Raw genomic sequence first — 17,825 nt, forward strand, 5'->3', positions numbered from 1 at the left:
GTACACAAAGATGACGAACACACAGACGACAAATATTTACAGCCGAGACAAACACAGGACAGCACAAAGTAGCACATTAAATACGACAGTAGTCCACAGTAGTAATCGTCTACAGTACACAAAGCGGCTAGACAGAATCCAGCTGGAGAGGTGATCCTGGCAGCTTCGCTCAACCATATCTCCAACGGCTGAGCTTATCGCTGTCTTCTCTCGCTTTAGCTACCAACTCACTACTTCTCACAACTGGCTACACACAATATACGACGCTACCTCCACAGTAGACAACAAAATTCAGCACACAGCAGTTCAGTACTCGCTCCACACAACGCTGGTAATTCGCCATTGCTTCGGTATTCTCTGAAAAGCTCGTTACTTGTCGGCGACTCCGACTACTCACAACAATACCGTAGCTTGAGAGTTCCGGTCTTTTATAATTCTGGAAGGCGGGGCTAGAATCTTCTAGACCATGCAGGTGTATCTCGGTTCCTAATGGGCAGATCGACAAAATTATCGAAGTTGTGAGCATTATCCATTTTGTTGCCAAAGTCACCAAATTTGTGAGGCAAATCGCCAAATGGTCGCCAAACTCTGGGATCACTAGCGCGATATCCGGCAGCCTCCAGTACGGATGACTGTAAAACGGTCTTTCTTATGAAGACACTATTCGCGCTGGGAAGCAAAATTACAGGTTTGTAATAGTATATTATAAATAGTGTTCATATCTCTGGTCTTTCTCTACATTTTCAATTAAGATTATGTTAACTGGATGAAGAATCCCACTTTTCATGATCATGTAGTTGAGGTTTCAAGTTTTGATTTCCATATCGATCTGCTGTGTTCAATGCAAAGTATACGTTAAATATGTCGATCTGTATATTGTCCTTGCGTTTAAATTGTGAAAATTTGAAGTTTAAATATTGCTCAAATGTTTCCTTTTTCGGGAAATAACTGCTATTTAAAGAATTTCACTAGCATTTTTGTGAAAATTTGATTTTATATATGAACAGTTATTTCAATTATGCTTTATTCTGACAATGGCCATCGATTTTATACGGAAATCTTAAAAAGTATCCGAAACCTCAATAAATAAAACTAACGTGGTTTTTCTTAAATGTTTTTGAATACACGAATGAATAAAAGTATTGGCACTACTTGGTATTTCTAGCTTAAATATACCATGAAAGCACAGTTGTGCTCAAATATTTATTTTGAAACACGCGATTTTAATTCTTTAAGGTTGCCTTTCTAAATAAACTTATTTTCAGTCGTTTTTTGTTTTACTGCATGTTTTTTGGAGATTTCTAATAAATATCACCATTTTATTTCTCGCAGGCGAAACAAATACGAGAAGATGACCCTTATAGTCCATGCGTACGACTTGTCCGCAACTGCATCAATCCTCTGGAAGGCATCAAAACTATGGATGAGCTTTTTCGCATGTCTGTGGTGCGGTACGGAACCAAAAAATGTGTAGGAATCCGTGAAGTCTTGTCTGAAGCTGATGAGTACTTCAGAAATGGAAAGGTGTTCAAGAAGGTAATTAATTGGAAATAAATTGGTTACTTTTAATTTTATAATCAAAAGCAAATGATTCATCTTCAAAATTTTCTCATTCTTTTTTTCTTGTGGCCGTAACTTAACAAAACTGCTGGAAGATTTTTAGACTGATGCTTCTAGTTTAACAGCTAAAGCCAATTGACAAAATATACCGAGTATGATCGTAAGCCATAATCGTGGAATTTTTTATTCCTGCTTTGTGAGTTTAAGAATTAGTCTCTATTTTTGGTACTGAAATAAAAATCTTAGCACTTCTTTTAACCATTTAAAACAATCCATTCAAATTTAGGTTATTTTCGCAGTTCAAAACTCTTCTAATTTCTAATATAATCTAAAGTTCTATTCTTAGGTTTGCCCTAATTTTCTTTATGATTGTGAGTTTAGAAGATCAATTCATTAAATATTCAAAATCCAAAGCATTGTGAAGAATACTCTTGTTTTTGGCTGGTTTCTCTTTTAAAAAAATCACAAATTTCTCAATTATTTGGAATATCAACCATTATAAAAATTGACTTCCACCAATTGTTAAATTAAAGAGAAAATTCTATTCTTGGATTTGATCTCCTTTGCTGATTACAATGAGCTTAGACTATCGGTTCATTAAATATGTAGGAACTTTTTAAAAAAAATCGGTTAGAAAATGGAATATCTTATTTGGAATTTTAATAATTATAGGAATTAGTTAAAATTAAATTGAATTATTACATTGAAATCAGGGGCAATTTTATTTGTGGGAGTAAAAAAAAATATTTAAAAAATGGAAAATGTTAATTCGCTTTTCAAGTTCATTTTCAATTTTTTACAGGTCCGACTGAGTGACGAATACAAATGGTTTTCGTATGTTGACATTGATCAGAGGGTTGAGAATTTGTGCAAAGGTATGCTTGAGCTAGGATTGCAACCAAAGAAACAAATTGTGATATTTGCTGAAACAAGAATAGAATGGATGTTGACTTGCCAAGCCTGTTTCAGAATTAATGTCCCGGGTACTGTATTTTCTTAGATATAATGGATTTTTTTTAATCAAAGTTTTTGATTTTCTCCACCCCCCCCCCTCATTTTTATTTCAACTTTCGATTATTGTATATTTTAGTGGCAACTCTTTACGCAACTCTTGGTGAAGATGGCATAGTTCATGGCCTGAATGAAACAGAAGTCAAATACATATTTACTTCCCAGGAACTTCTACCAAAGTTAAAGGTTGGGTTTATGTTATGAAATTTTCATAATTTTTTCTGGAAAAGTTATTTATATTTAATTGACTTTTGCTGTTTTATTTTGGTTGAAATATTAAAAATTTATGCAGAAAATTATTGGAAAGCTTCCTTGGGTAACCCACATAGTTTACATGGAAAATATTAGACCAGCAGATACTACAGGTTTTCCTGAAAAAGTGTCAATAGTCTCCTTTTCTCAGCTTGAAAATATGGGAAGTGCCTGTGATCCTGGTAAGTAATGCAATATCTATAAACGGAGCTTCATATTTCTATTTAATACAATGTGTATATCTGCTACACATCTAATCCTAAACATGATAAATTTGCATATATATTTAATCCTCTTTTATCATAATAACAAATACTCGTTTCATGCATTTACAGTATCATACGATGCCCCTGAGCCTAACGATACGGCCATTCTAATGTACACGAGCGGTTCTACAGGCATTCCTAAAGGTAATATTTCTTTACTTACTTTTTCATACATTAACTTAGTTTGTTTCATTTTTGAAAAATTTCATGTTTAATTTTTATAATAGACTTTACACTCGCTTTCCGATATGCTGGAATTTTTAAGCTTTATACACCTAAATGCTCCGATGCCTATACGCTGTTTTTATAATTCTATAACTTAAGTATCAACAGATAGACTAATTGGATTTCAATTCCAAATAAGTGGTGCCATCTGGTGATGAAAATGAGAAATGAAAGACTAAAAAGTGGAAAATAGTTAAAATAAAAGAATTTGTTTTTAATACAATGAAATGTTTTTAAAAAAAACCTTTTTTATTGATTACATCAGCCGAAGTCAAATGGAGTGTGATAAGATATTGTGCAAAATATACGTATTTAATAAACCTCAGTGTGATTCCATTGCATTTACATGGATAGTTGAATTTCCAAAATACAGCGTTCTGTGCAAAGAAAACAGTTTAATTTTAAATAGTTCTTTCTAAAGCCGTAAATCACAGTCCACGATGAAATCGTCGCTCGTAGCTTTGTCCTCTCTACCAGCTTGAATGGCAATGATTATAGTAATCATTTGAAATTTATGAATTCTGATTTCCAAAATATTGAGCTAAATTATTCCATTCAAACTATATCGTAATCGCAATTCTTTTTTAAAGGTGTGATCTTATCTCATAAAAATATGGTGACAACTACATCTGGTCTACTTGATTGCATCCCGAAACTGGAGTAAGTACTTTTCTTATTTTGAAAAAGAAATATCGAACCGAAGTAATCATTAACATTGTTTTTATATAACAATGTTTGGTCAATTAAGTTTGTTTCTAAGAATTCGTTTTAACATGTGGTTGGGTTTTTTTCCCAGTCAGTTTAAGTATTTGTACAGTTTATATAAGGATAGCATTATTTTCAGTAGTTTTGAGTTAAGTATGCAACATTTTTGAAACAATTTTGTGTATATTAAGATTTTTTAAATGTGCCTGATACAAGACTATTTTCATCTAAATAATATAAAACCGCAATCTAATGGCTTAACACTCGATTAGAAAATTCGTGCTTTTTTTTAATTTTTGATATGCAAGAAAAATATTCATGAAAAAATAACTCAAGATTAGGCCATTATTTTAACTAACACATTTAAAAAAAAAAATTGAAATAAGGCAGCTCCAAGGCTTGTAATATCGTCACAAGGATAAAAACCTCATAATTCTCTCGTCCCTCTCCTTGAAGACCATTGTTATTTTACAGCTTGAATAATCTGAATTAAAAAATGGTTATCTATCAATTGGAAAAAATGACTAGCTGTAATAAGCTATCTCTTTTGAACAAAATTGGTCAAAAAACTTTGTACGAGTTTTTTTGACCCCCAATCACTTTATTGAAAACCCAATTACTTTATTGAATGGTCCATAGAGGGAGGGGGGAGAGGACACGAATGTTTTGTTAATGCAATCTATCATTTCTATGCGTCTGAAGATGGTTATATTTCGTAAATTATTCAGGTTTTAATCTGAAAACTATATTGAAACGGTTCATTGTAGTTAAGTTTGAAGAATACAATGGTAGATCAGTTGTCCCTGACATCTGACCCGATTGAAAATTGAGGTCCGCTGCAAATAGTTTTCGTGTAATTTCAAAGTGAGATACTAGTATTAAAATGAATTCAGCCATTGTCCATTCTTGATCTCACACTTGTTGTTTTTCGAATTTAACTCTAAAATCCCTCAAGTCGTAGATTTTATATCCAAATGGAGGGCTTTTGAACCTCAAAATGCAAATGAATCGGAACACGGATTTAAAAAAAGGTGAAATTCATTGAATAATCTTGGAATTTTTGTCAGTGTAAAATTAATAACGTGCTGAATTAAGCAAAAAATGTAATCACTTTTTACGTAAAATGGTATCCATGTTCATAAATGTCTGAATAAATGTTATCTATTCTTTTTTAGTGAAAACGATCTCTACATTGGATATTTGCCTCTGGCACACGCTTTCGAAATATCTGCTGGTGGGTATATTGCTTTTCATAAATTTGACAATATTAGATGTTTTATAACCGATGAATTAATTGCTGGTGTTATTTTCAGAGGCCTTTTTCTGTGTTATGGGAATACCTGTTGGATATTCATCTCCTCATACAATGACTGATAAGGTATTTAATATTCTTTAATGAAAATTACCTTGTGTTCCCACATAATGAAGAATATAGTCATTTCCCGAGAAATCCTATATTTCTGTAGAATATCGTGACATTGGTGCGATATTTGCTTGCATTATTTTATTCCGAAAATCCTTATGCTTAATCACCTGGACACTCACGATCGTTAATAGATCGCAGAATCAAAGACAAATTATTTCATTCTCAGATTCGGAAACCCTTCTCGCTTTTGCGCATGCGTCAGGAAGCGTTTATTTCGGCAAAAGAAGAGATGAGAGAAAATATGAAAAGATTTTTACATTTAGTAATAAGATGAACTCGGATTATTAGTGAAATTGGGCTGCGTAACAACAAATTATCTTTCTACGTACAACTCCTTACGATCGTCGGAAAGTGTTAGTCTTGCAATCCTGAAACGAACAATAAAACGTAAGAGCACTTTGGAAAACTTCTTCCTCGTAAGTTTTTTTTATAACCAGTACATTCCCTCGCACGGAAACGTCTTCTTTATGTCTGTGAAATAATTAGTAAAATTCTCTATAAACAGCTTCAAAATTAAACTGATATACTTACACAAATTTTAAATATTTATACTTGAAATACCTTTTTTATTGAATGCATATTGTACAGACTTGTACGGCTGTTTTCAATATCTCATTTTACCTTAATTACTTCAAATATCCTTTTCCTTAATTGCATCCTTTAAGTTACATTAAATCTAAAAGATCATAAAATCTGGTCACATTAACCCAGAAATTTAGATATCGAAAAAAACTAAGCCAAGACAAAGGATTAAAAACATCTTTCCAGTCGCTTAATCATTGACAGTACTGATAGCATGAGCCTTCCGTCCAATATATTGAAGTGTTCTTATTTATTAAAATAATTATATTTAATGTACTATTAAAGTTAAATATTTACTCTTTCAAAAATTAAATACAGTTATAATTTTAATTCAGGAATTGTTTGCTTACGAGTAATAAAACTGGTCAAACGAAGAACACTAATCTAATGCTAAACATGGAGTTAAAAAAACTAAAATACTATAGATCATCTAAGATTTCTGATCATTTTGTCTGAGAAAAAATTCACTATACCCAGCAAAATCTTAGCTTGTACTGAAATCGATTACGCTTAATTCGTACTTTAGTTTGTACATCAGACGAACAGTGACAACATTTTCCGATCTTTTGTTTTCTTCATTTAATAGAAAATTTCTTATTCGTTACATAACAAAAACCTTTATTCCTGAATAAACAGAAAATATCTTCGAAAGCATGAAGTTTATATCTTTATTTCAATATCTCAGTTATCTGAAGTTTGTTCTTGATATCAGTTTAAATTTCATAAAAGTGCACAGCCTATTACATAAGCAAGTGAATAGTTAATATTTTAGCTACATAACTATAAATCGAAGAACTGAAAAGTATGATTTATTTTCTCACTGAAAAGTATGATTTATTTTCTCACTGAAAAGTATGATTTATTTTCTCACTGAAAAGTATGATTTATTTTCTCACTGAAAAGTATGATTTATTTTCTCACTGAAAAGTATGATTTATTTTCTCACTGAAAAGTATGATTTATTTTCTCACTGAAAAGTATGATTTATTTTCTCACTGAAAAGTATGATTTATTTTCTCACTGAAAAGTATGATTTATTTTCTCACTGAAAAGTATGATTTATTTTCTCATTAGGGAACTGCAATAATGTCTGGTTGTAAAGGTGATGCAACAGTTTTGAAACCCACCATTATGTGTGCTGTACCTGTAAGTATTATTTCATATTTCGCAGGTTTTTAGTTTGTTTTCAATCAATTTCTTTACTAATTTCTTTAATGTTTCAGCTGATGGCTGACAGGATCCGTAAAGGAGTGATGGAAGCTACAAAGCAAAAAAGTAGATTTGCTCAGGAATTTTTCCAGTTTGCTCTGAAATACAAGTTGTTCTGGCACAGGAAAGGATTTAGCACTCCGATTTTAAACAGGTTTGTGGAAATTTATAAAAATCTCCTTTGCAAATAAAGAATTGCAACAATTTTAATTTGAGAATATTTTCTTGAACTTCGACAAAATTATAGCTGTAAAATTATCGATGCGATTCTTGATTGCACAATAGTTTATTCGATAGTGAAGATTGTGTTCTGGAGTGAAATGACTTGAAGACACATGTTATCTTTTCTGGGGTTTATTGGTAACAATAACAACAAAAGGCACGTGAATACGCCTTAGTGTAGAAAGCCTAGAGAACTACACATAAAACTCTCTCGGAAAGAGCCGGGATCCGAGAGCCGAGATAACACTCCCTCTAGTACAGGAGTCCAGTTCGCTTCTGTTAGAAAAAATATACTAAACAGGGAGACCACGTGACACATCCGCCCAGGGAGATCACGTGGTCAACTGAATTCTCAACAATAGCCGTTAGGGAGGAAGAAATAAGAAATTTGCGTATCATCTTTATCTGATATTCAGTTTAAAGATGAATTTTTCTGACCAGCAGTTCAACAGAGATCTTTTATTCATCTCCACTGACATTCTCGTCCGTTTTAGGGTTAATAACCAATTCAGTTTATGGGATATCGGTTGTATGAATATTTTATAATAGAAAAGCATTTCTTCATGCCAAAATTGCATACTTTTCTAACTTTAAATTTTTTTCAGTTTTAGATCTTTGCCTATTATAAATGTCTCCGAATGCTAAAAACCTTTTATCTTGAAATTAGCTAAGCATGTTTCCATAAAACAAAGTGAATTTGCTGTTATGTAACTTTTTGAAAAAATTATTCATTTACAAGGATGGAATACTGAGCAATTTTGAAGACATTTTTAAAAATTATGAATTTTTGCCATAAATATTTTCTTCTTCAAACCGCCAAATAATTTCAATCATTATCTGCTTCTTAGATGAGAGTTCCTAATTTTAATTTATTTCTTAATTAATTGTGCCAAAAGTTACATGAAAGTTGCATCTTTTTTATATCAAGATTTGAAATATTGTATTTGAAATTGAAATATAAATTATTTCAAAATACGAAAAGTCTGCAAATTCAGAAAAGAAACTTCTTCCAGAGCAGTTTACTAAAAAAAATGTAATCAAGTATTATGTAATCATTTGTAATCACCTCTATAAATTTTCGTTCACCTCATATACAAGACTCATCTGTATTGACGTTTTATCTTACAATTTCTTGCTAAAACTGTATCTGTTTTCAGGCTTATCTTTAATAAAATCAAGGAGATGATTGGCGGTAGAGTCCGTATAATGGCTTGTGGCGGGGCTCCTCTTTCACCAGATACACACGAATTCATTCGAATGTCATTAGACGTACAAATGCTCCAAGCCTACGGAATGACGGAAACGGCCGCTAGCGCTACGCTGATGGCTAGTAAGTATTAAAATGTTTCTTATCTTTTAACTGCTCGTATCATGTGCACGACATGCTCAAATAAAAATGGGACTGTGGCTCGAGTGGAGTCTTTGTACCTGGTATAATTTTGATATTCAGAAAAGGGTTTTATAAGAATGGAGAAATGTTGCTTAACACTGTTCGCTGTAATTGCCAAGTGAAACAAAAGTAAAAGAGAAGTAAGATACCATGGGTTCTTCTAAAGACTCAGTGGGCAGTACCCCAGATGTTAGTGGAACTGCCGTTTACAGTCTAGTGGTATAAATGTGTACGTCACAAAGACGCTCATCTGTATCCATTCAGTTTACCAATAGCAGAGCGGTTTTGACATTTACAACTAAATATGATTGTCCTGCTCTGAGCATGTCATGTCTGCTCAGATATATCCAATACTGCAGCATCGTAAAGCTAGACTGAAAAACATAACACTATCTTCTGCCGACAAAAGTTGGATTTTTCCTTGTCGAGTCTGTTCAGAAAATCCATGGCATGACGTTATTTGTTTTATCACTTCTGTTCCACTCAACATACTGCCAATAAGTATTCTATCCTAGATTTTTTATTACATACAACCATCTACCAGAAAAATCTGAAATTTTCCTTAAGTGGAATACTGCCCCTAGAACCATGGTCCCATCTTTATTTGGAACATGCCGTATTGGTTGCATTTTTTCTTCAAATTGTTGAGCATTCAAAATAGAATAAAGGCTTTATTGGAAATCTTCTCCGTGTTGACATATTTCTGTACTAATACAGTATAGAAAATACTGCATATAATTGACGAAATTTTATCAAATATATAATAGTTGTAAAAATTTCCTTATAAAATGTATCGAATGGAATGAAAAGTTTTTTTTTTTTTTTTTTTTTTTTTTTTAATCAGGACTTGAATCAGTTTTATTAGCATTGGATGTTAAAATTACCTTGAAATTTTATAGAAGGTACATTTAAGGCTGGTTAAGGCAAAATATTATAAACCCATTTTTTTTTCTTTCAGTAAATGACTTTAGCACAGGACGGGTAGGAGCTCCTTTGAGTAATTGTTACATTCGACTTGTTGATTGGCCTGAAGGTGAGTGTACATATAGCTTTTTTGTATGTATTAATAATTTTATTTGATATTTTCAAAATTATTTGTGGGCCCGGATAGCCTGGTTGGTAGGGCGTTGGATTCGCGTTCCTTGGATTGCGAGTTCCAAACCCACCGGCCTAAGACTGTTAGTGTGTGTGGTGGCTGGCGCACGTATAAATCGGTCGTGGTTACAAAGTCCATGTCGAGAGTAATACCACTGGAGGGCCGGGATCAGGAGTGATCGTTCTCTGATTCAGGTCTAAATTACGATCTGTGGATGAGTGAATGAAAAGCATAAATGAAGTCCGCCCCTTAAAAAGTGTTGTGACGTGTGTATAGCTAAGTCGCACTCTTGTCCCTAGATGGCGGTACTGAAAAAACAAGTGACGCACCCTTGGCTTAAAATCATTGACTTCTAAAGTCAGTGGGCTTGTTTATGACAAGTGCCATTAGATATAACAACAAAATTATTTCTTCTCAAGATAAACATTTTAATTTGCTTCTTAGAGATAAGTTGTTTGTGATCGACAATTTAAAAAACATTTTAATTTTTAAAAAAACAATTTCAAAATATATATTAAAAAATGGGATATCAATAAATGATCTGTCAAAATCTATAGTCTTGATGAATGTAGATTTAAAAATTAAACTAAACAAGATACGTATTTTTCCTTTTTAAATTTAAAGCTTAACAATGATTGCAAAACCAAATTATTAATCGAACGATTTCACAACATAAATTTACAAAATGTCATTATTTTGAAAAAAAACTAATATATTTCATCAGCATTTAGATAATTAAATGAATTTCTCAACAGAAATATAGAAAGGTTCATCCTTTTTAATCAAATTTAATTGCTTTGGCCATTTGCTTCTTATATTCTGGAATTTTCTTGGCTATCATCAAACCGCAGATGTTTTTTGTGCATATAATCAAAATGACAGCGCATGTTTTTCTTATTAGCCGGACATGATCCTTTTTAGCTATTACATTATTTTCAAAATATAAAAATAAAGCATTTCGCGTCTTCAAGCAAGAAAAATTAAAATAAGTAATCAATCAAATAAAATAATTTAAAAAAAGCAACATGAGAAATTACACCATATGCATTACTACCATCAAAATTTACTGAGTAACATTTTCGAATATTAATTTTAAAGAACTTAATCACGGAAAGATCGCAATCGCTGCATATTTTATTACAAAAAATGGGAAAGATTCATTTCAGTGGGTAACTGCTATATATGGCTTTATGTATTGACCATTATAGGTAATATCACACTGCGTAAAATCATAATTTCTCAAATTATTTTCAGTGTAATTTTATTGAACTTATTAAAATTATAAATGATTTGTGTAGGCTATTTTGTTATTTCGTTGTTTATCATTTTGAAATTTTTATTCTGTTTGTTATTTATCTTTAAAAATTTCATTTCTTGCTTTATATGGTAAAAAATAAATTCCTGATATGGGCTAACTTTCCACTTTCTCCATTCATGCAAATCAATTAATGCTAAATTGTGTATATTGCAATTTGTAATATTTTTCTTTGTTGAAAAGGAAACTACCATGCAACTGACAAGCCATATCCAAGAGGTGAAATTGTCATTGGTGGTGATTGCGTTTCTTCAGGATATTTCAAAAACGAGGCCGTAACAAAAGAATGTTTCAAAGAGGAAGATGGCATTCGATGGTTCTATTCTGGTGATATCGGGGAGCTTCATCCAGATGGTACATTTAAAATTATCGGTAAGACTTTTCTTTTGATACCTGGAAACAAGTTTATCATGAAGTGAAATTCTTATTAGACTTTTCTGAGACTTGTTACTACTTGCGTGAAGATAATTCATAAAATTCTGACGCAATCAAACATTTTGAGTATATATTGGTAATTCGCAGAGTGCTGAAATTACTTTGCGTTTCCTTTTATACTAGTTTATACTGTTCTATAATAAGCAAGTTACAACTAGTTTTATTGTACACTGTTTGCGTAATAGTAATATTATTCTATTTTCTGCAAATTAAAGGCTTTTTAATTCTTCATGTATGTGCATTGTATTTTCTTACATAGCGTGCTACATTCTTTTTGAAAAAATGTTATATGGACGTAAGCTTAACAAAGATTGTCACCAGTGACTAAATAGCATTTAACTTGACTTTCCGAAATGCATGAGAAATTATTAATGTCACTAGATTTTAATAGAATTTCTTCATAATTTTATTATTTAGCTTTATTCAATTCTTTCTGAACTTAATTCCAACTTTCAGCAAGAATCAAATGTTTTGTTTCATAACAAAAACTGCAAAAATTGGCATTAAGAAATTTGAATCTGGACATCTTGATTGCTGCTTCTGTACTTTGTGCTGTATAAAATCATACGCAGTTAAAATACAGAACTATTGAAACTTTTTTTGTGTACATATAATAATGAGAATAAATTTTGCTAAATAGTTGTATAGATTTAAATTTCACTGTGGTATTTTAAAATTATTATTAAAAAGGAATCTTGAAAATAAAAAAATTCAAAGCACATTTTCCTTTTTTTCCTTGTTTATGTATATAGCTTTATTTCAACTGGCCCATTTAATTGCTTATATCTAATTAAATTTAGTCTATTGAATTAAGTATTCTCCAAATGTTGTCCTTTTCATTTTATTCGCGAACATTTTATTGTACTGTTCTTCCGCTTAAAAGTATCGCATTTTGGGCATTCTAGCAATTGTCGTTTCATGTTTGTTTTGTGAAAATAATGAACCATTTTAATGAATTTGCTGCTCCTTCAAAACCACTTCTTATAACCCAGGAATACAAATTCCGCAATAAATATATATAAATTGTAATGTTCAGATATTGCCATTTAGTTTTCTATTTCATTTGTAGATCGTAAAAAAGACCTCGTCAAATTGCAATATGGCGAGTATATATCGCTTGGAAAGGTAGAAGCTGAGCTCAAAACTTGCCCATTGGTTGATAACATCTGCGTCGTTGGAAACGGCTTGCATGACTATTTGGTAGCCTTGGTGGTTCCAAATACTGAGCAACTAAAAGCTTTGGCAAAAAAACTCGGGAAAGAGGATATGCCGATGAACAAACTATGCTTTGACCCTGCTGTAATAGCTGCTTTTTCAAAAGCTATCATGGAGCAAGGCCAAAAAAGTAAGCTTTTTTTGTCAACTCTCTATTTGTAACTAAAAATGTAGAAAGTCTACATTAATAATATTTTAGATGAAAATTGTTTTAAATCGGTTCTTCTAGTTCATGAAAATCTGGAAATTCGGATCTCTAGGATCTTCAATAAATTTGTTTTAAATGTATAAAATGAAAAATTTCTTTTCGCACAATTGCTCCTGGCTCTGCTTTGTATTGAAATTGAAAAAAGTTTTATTTACAATAATGTTGAACAAATTTTAAAATCGGAATTTTTAAATGATTGGTGTACAAAAGAATTTGGTAAGCTTTTAAAGAATCCGTTCCATTCAGATAGTTCCAGATTTTATTTCGAAATGAAATTATAAATTTCACCTTGTTCAAAACGTAATGCTTGTACCTTTATAATAAATAATAAATACTCTTTAACTTAATAATACTAATGATTACGGGAAAAAAATTGATTTTTTTAACAATTTTTTTTGTGAAACCTAACTTTTTTTGGGCAGCATTACAAAAATAAATGGCTATGGCATCATCCAACTCTTTTAAAATAATTAAGTTTATTACATAAAACTTTCAGATAACACAGAATAGTTAAAAGGTAAAAAAAAAACTAATATCGAAGAGAATAAATCAACTTCTAAGCACAGATTCGTCAATTGGTACTGTATAGAAGCACTTTTGTTACTGGTGGTGTACAAGTGTCTGTCCTTGATGGAACACGAATTTTTCGATTGGCCCAGTTTTCATTAACACTATGCCGTCCGCACGTCTGATCGAGATATTTTTGTTTGGTGCCAGTAGGACTTCTTTGGCAAGCGGTTGTTTGAAGTTTCCTTGATCACAAATTTTCATTTTCATAAAATAAATAATTAATTGGAATAATTTTCGTAAAATAAAGAATGATAAATGATAAAAAAAAATCATAAAATAAAAATTCTCGAGACACTGAAGGGGTTTCCAGACATACGTATGGCATAGTATTAATAATCCCAAACTCTATTAAGTTTAGTTTAAAGTTAGTTCGTGAAAAAGTTCTAAAAAAAACAAAACAAATAAAGATGCACTTTGAGTAAAAAAAAAAAAAGTATTATCTGTCTGCTGAGGGCGAGGTTAAAGAATGTTGAATGTAATCTTTTTGCCGCTGCGAAGGCTTTCTTTTTGTAGAGGAAATAAAAAAAACTTCGTTTCTCTGAAGAGAGGTTGGTCCCGATTTGGGTGTGATAAGCTGAAATTTAAAAATGTTTGTCTTGTAAATGCAATTTTCCTAAAGTTCTGACGATTTCCGTTGGAAAAGATGCATTGATAAATTGATGTATATCGGTGACAAAACTGATGTTTTTTTTTTTAATTCTTAACTATGAACAATTTTATTAAGGTCTATATCTAAATTTATTAATGTATCCCTAAAAAAATTGTATGAAGATAGTTTAGTTTATAACCTCAGTTAAAAGCTTCGGAATTATTGCATAATATATTTCACACATCCTAATTCTCAATCAGTAACTTTTTAAATCTTTTATTGTGTTGATATGAACTCAATTTCTTTAGAGCTATATTTTAAAAGAACATTCTTGTGTTTTAGGCAAACTAATGCGCACAGAGATTCCGACCAAGGTGAAACTGTGCTCTGAAGAATGGCAACCCGAATCGGGTCTGGTCACAGCTGCTTTTAAAATTCGAAGGAAATTCATAGAACAATTTTATCAGAACTCCATAGATGAGATGTATAATTCGAGTTTAAATGGTACATCTAAATCTACATGATCCTGTGCTGAATATGTGTTCACTTTTCTAGGATGGGAGAAAAAGACTATTTCATTAAAAGTACTTTTGAGCTGAGAAGATTCGGTTTTGAAGTTATTTATAAAGTTCATTATGGACATCTTTTACTGCACCTTATTAGAAACTCCATTCACTCTAGTTTTATGTTTTGTGGTTCATGGAAATATAAATATTGAAAGTTGTTTTTGTATATTTGTTTGATATTAAATATTTTCTATTTATCTTTGTGTGCCATCCGTTCTTCTGACTACAAAACAAATACATAATTATATAATGAAGAGATTCTTCGGACAATAAATGGTCAGGGACTTAGAGATATTATATATTATGTACAGATGTACAGTCATTTCGTTTTGAACTAAATAGAGCAATACTAATCTTGGGCAAAAACATACGAATATTACTAAACACATCAACTCTTTAATCATCTCTTAATTATACGATACATTCTGTTTAAGGCCTACGTTGATATTTCGATCCATAGAGGAACATAAAATGCCTAAAATAATTGAGTCTATCTAAATATATCCTTAAGTAATTAGAATTTTGATGCAGATTTTTTTTATTCAAATTAAATTATAATTCGATCTCCAAGTCGGGCAAGTAATTGTAGCTAATGTTAAATTACTCAAATTGTTAAAGCTTTTCATAATTTAAATGAAATTTCTTACTAAAACCAAAATATCTTACAATGCGATCAACAAAAATCTTAAATTCAGAAAAATATAATCAAACGTGGGTCTCTGTGTTTAAATAAATGTAAATTTTAAATAAAAAAATTATCAATTTACTAAACAGTAGAGATTATTGCCTACTTTTTAATCTTGATAATTGCATGGTGGCTCCACGCAATAAGAATTCAAAATTTCATTGATGATGTGAAAACACAGTTCTGAAAATGCAAAGATTTTTTTTAAAGAAAGATTTGTAAAATTTCTGACCTCATCATAGTAAGAAGAAAGAAGAAAAAAAAATAGATTACAAAATTTCATATAATCAAACACCGAAATGTCACGTTATATAAGTGCTTTAAAAACGGAAGACAAACTTTATACATTTTGGATGGATGTAATATCCTTATCCGTGGACAGTTGGAGCACAATGCAAGACTTTCGACTTTCATTGTGTTCCAACAGCTCAATTTAAAAAATAAAACTTTTTGACAATTCCTTAATCCTCTCACTTTAATGAAATCTATTCTCACAGTTAAAACACATTATGCATTTAATGATTATTAAAATTGGAGTTAATATATTAAAGATTTTAATTGTTCGAGGTTGATGAATTTCACCTTAAAATCTTCTTAGTATTCTGATATTTTGATTTGAAAAATAAAATACTTAAATGCTTTTTTTTTTGTATTAATACTTATCGCCATAAAGATAGATTCTAATAAACTTTAGTTTTAACTTAGTACACCTCAACTAAAACAAGCCAAAAAAAAAGTGTCAACTATTTCGTTAGTTGAATTTATTGTTTCTCGGAAAATCAATGAATTGCGGCACCAATATTACAAAATAATGCTTTCATTCTAGATGGAAGAGTTTGGAACTTGCAAAATAAAATGGAACCCCACAAAAACCTGTTTTTACTTGCATTTCATGAAATCATTTAATATATATAAATTATCCGGTTTAAAAGTTAACAATTATTTTTCTTGGAAGAGAAAGCAAGAAATTTTTTTACTCAAGAATATTCTCAGTATAATATAATTTTAGAAATACCTCCACTTTATATGGTAAATTTTCTTGCAAGATTTGCCTGAAATAACCTGGTTTACACGAAACTATCCGCAATACCATCGCACTGGTGAGATTTTCACTTTCGTGAAGAAAGATTTTGATAATCACGTCATGGTTTATCTGCACGCCAGCGCTTGTTGTATCTCCATAATTTCGATTTATTTCTGTCATTCATTTGAAGAATGTGTTGTATTGAGAAAATCCCATGATATATAGTACCGACCAGCTGATAAGTCATTAATGTGCAGCAATTCTATTAGCTATATGTACAGAAAACCACTGCTGATTTCGCATTTTTCTGGAGGTTACGACATTGCTGGAAATTGGATTGACTGACTTCAGAAGTCAGAGCACCTCCTATCTACATAGTTTGGTAGTAACACAAAGAAACATTAATTTCCTACAAGATTACTTAAATAATTAACACTTTTACTGTAAGTTTTATTTTAAAAACTGCTAGTTTATTGAAACATAGCTTATAAGTGCCTTTTTCTGCATGCACACTTTAATATTTTATAAATTACGATGGATTTATTTCTCTCCCTCACATTTGCTCCCCCTTGATAATAAAAGTAACGTTTTATTTTATTATTAGATAGCACATAAAATTTGAAACAAAAAAATGGATATATTTTGATTTTTTTTCCACTGAATTTTTAATTTTTGTATGGTAAAATTAACACCAAAGAAGTTGCCTGTGATATAAGTTGCCTCTTTTATTTTATTTTTTTCCCACGCAATTTTCTCCTGAGTTTTAATTGATAACCATTATTCAAGAATATGCTTATGTTGAAAAGTAGTGTTAATTAATTATAAAACAATGTTTGCTATACATTTTTTGACAATCCAAACAAACAAACAAAAAAACCTTGATTTGGTTTTATACCATTGTATAGCCACGAATTTTTGAATTTTATCTTTCGTTTTTAAACATACCGGGCGCCATCTATTAACAAACAAAAGATGCTATAACATCTTTTGCACATTCTATTAAATTCTTTTTTTTTCTGTTCTCCCCCCCCCCCCCCAATTCTAAGAGAAGTTACATCAGTACATCATTACATTCGATTATTAATGCAATGATGTATACAACAATAAATTCACCATATTTACGAAAATCCATAGTTCTAACTTGTTTTATAAGCAAATTATAATCGAATTTATTCTTTCGAATTTTCAGGGGGGAAAATAAAGGAGGAAGCCATTTCCTCTCTCCTCTGAGCTGGGATGTTTTCAGTTCTCAGTAGCCGAAAGTCAAAAGAATA

At 31.1% G+C, this 17,825-nt stretch overlaps 1 protein-coding gene across 6 annotated transcripts in view; it reads left to right on the forward strand.

Moving 5' to 3' along the window:
- Positions 1-15,039, forward strand: part of LOC129960212 (long-chain-fatty-acid--CoA ligase 4-like) — an 82,816-nt gene extending 67,777 nt beyond the window's left edge. For all 6 annotated transcript variants that reach the window (XM_056073450.1, XM_056073451.1, XM_056073449.1 and 3 more), the window contains exons 4-18: positions 1,333-1,536; positions 2,363-2,543; positions 2,651-2,757; positions 2,864-3,005; positions 3,159-3,233; positions 3,905-3,974; positions 5,195-5,253; positions 5,333-5,397; positions 7,102-7,173; positions 7,251-7,390; positions 8,616-8,788; positions 9,807-9,881; positions 11,443-11,631; positions 12,764-13,039; positions 14,619-15,039. In XM_056073450.1, the coding sequence (XP_055929425.1) occupies positions 1,333-1,536; positions 2,363-2,543; positions 2,651-2,757; positions 2,864-3,005; positions 3,159-3,233; positions 3,905-3,974; positions 5,195-5,253; positions 5,333-5,397; positions 7,102-7,173; positions 7,251-7,390; positions 8,616-8,788; positions 9,807-9,881; positions 11,443-11,631; positions 12,764-13,039; positions 14,619-14,800 (2,010 nt within the window). In that variant the 3' untranslated portion in view covers positions 14,801-15,039. The remainder of the gene's footprint in view (positions 1-1,332; positions 1,537-2,362; positions 2,544-2,650; positions 2,758-2,863; positions 3,006-3,158; positions 3,234-3,904; positions 3,975-5,194; positions 5,254-5,332; positions 5,398-7,101; positions 7,174-7,250; positions 7,391-8,615; positions 8,789-9,806; positions 9,882-11,442; positions 11,632-12,763; positions 13,040-14,618) is intronic.
- The last annotated feature ends 2,786 nt before the right edge of the window (positions 15,040-17,825 follow it).

The sequence above is a fragment of the Argiope bruennichi genome, chromosome X2 (assembly GCF_947563725.1).
Source record: "Argiope bruennichi chromosome X2, qqArgBrue1.1, whole genome shotgun sequence".
NCBI lineage: Eukaryota > Metazoa > Arthropoda > Arachnida > Araneae > Araneidae > Argiope > Argiope bruennichi.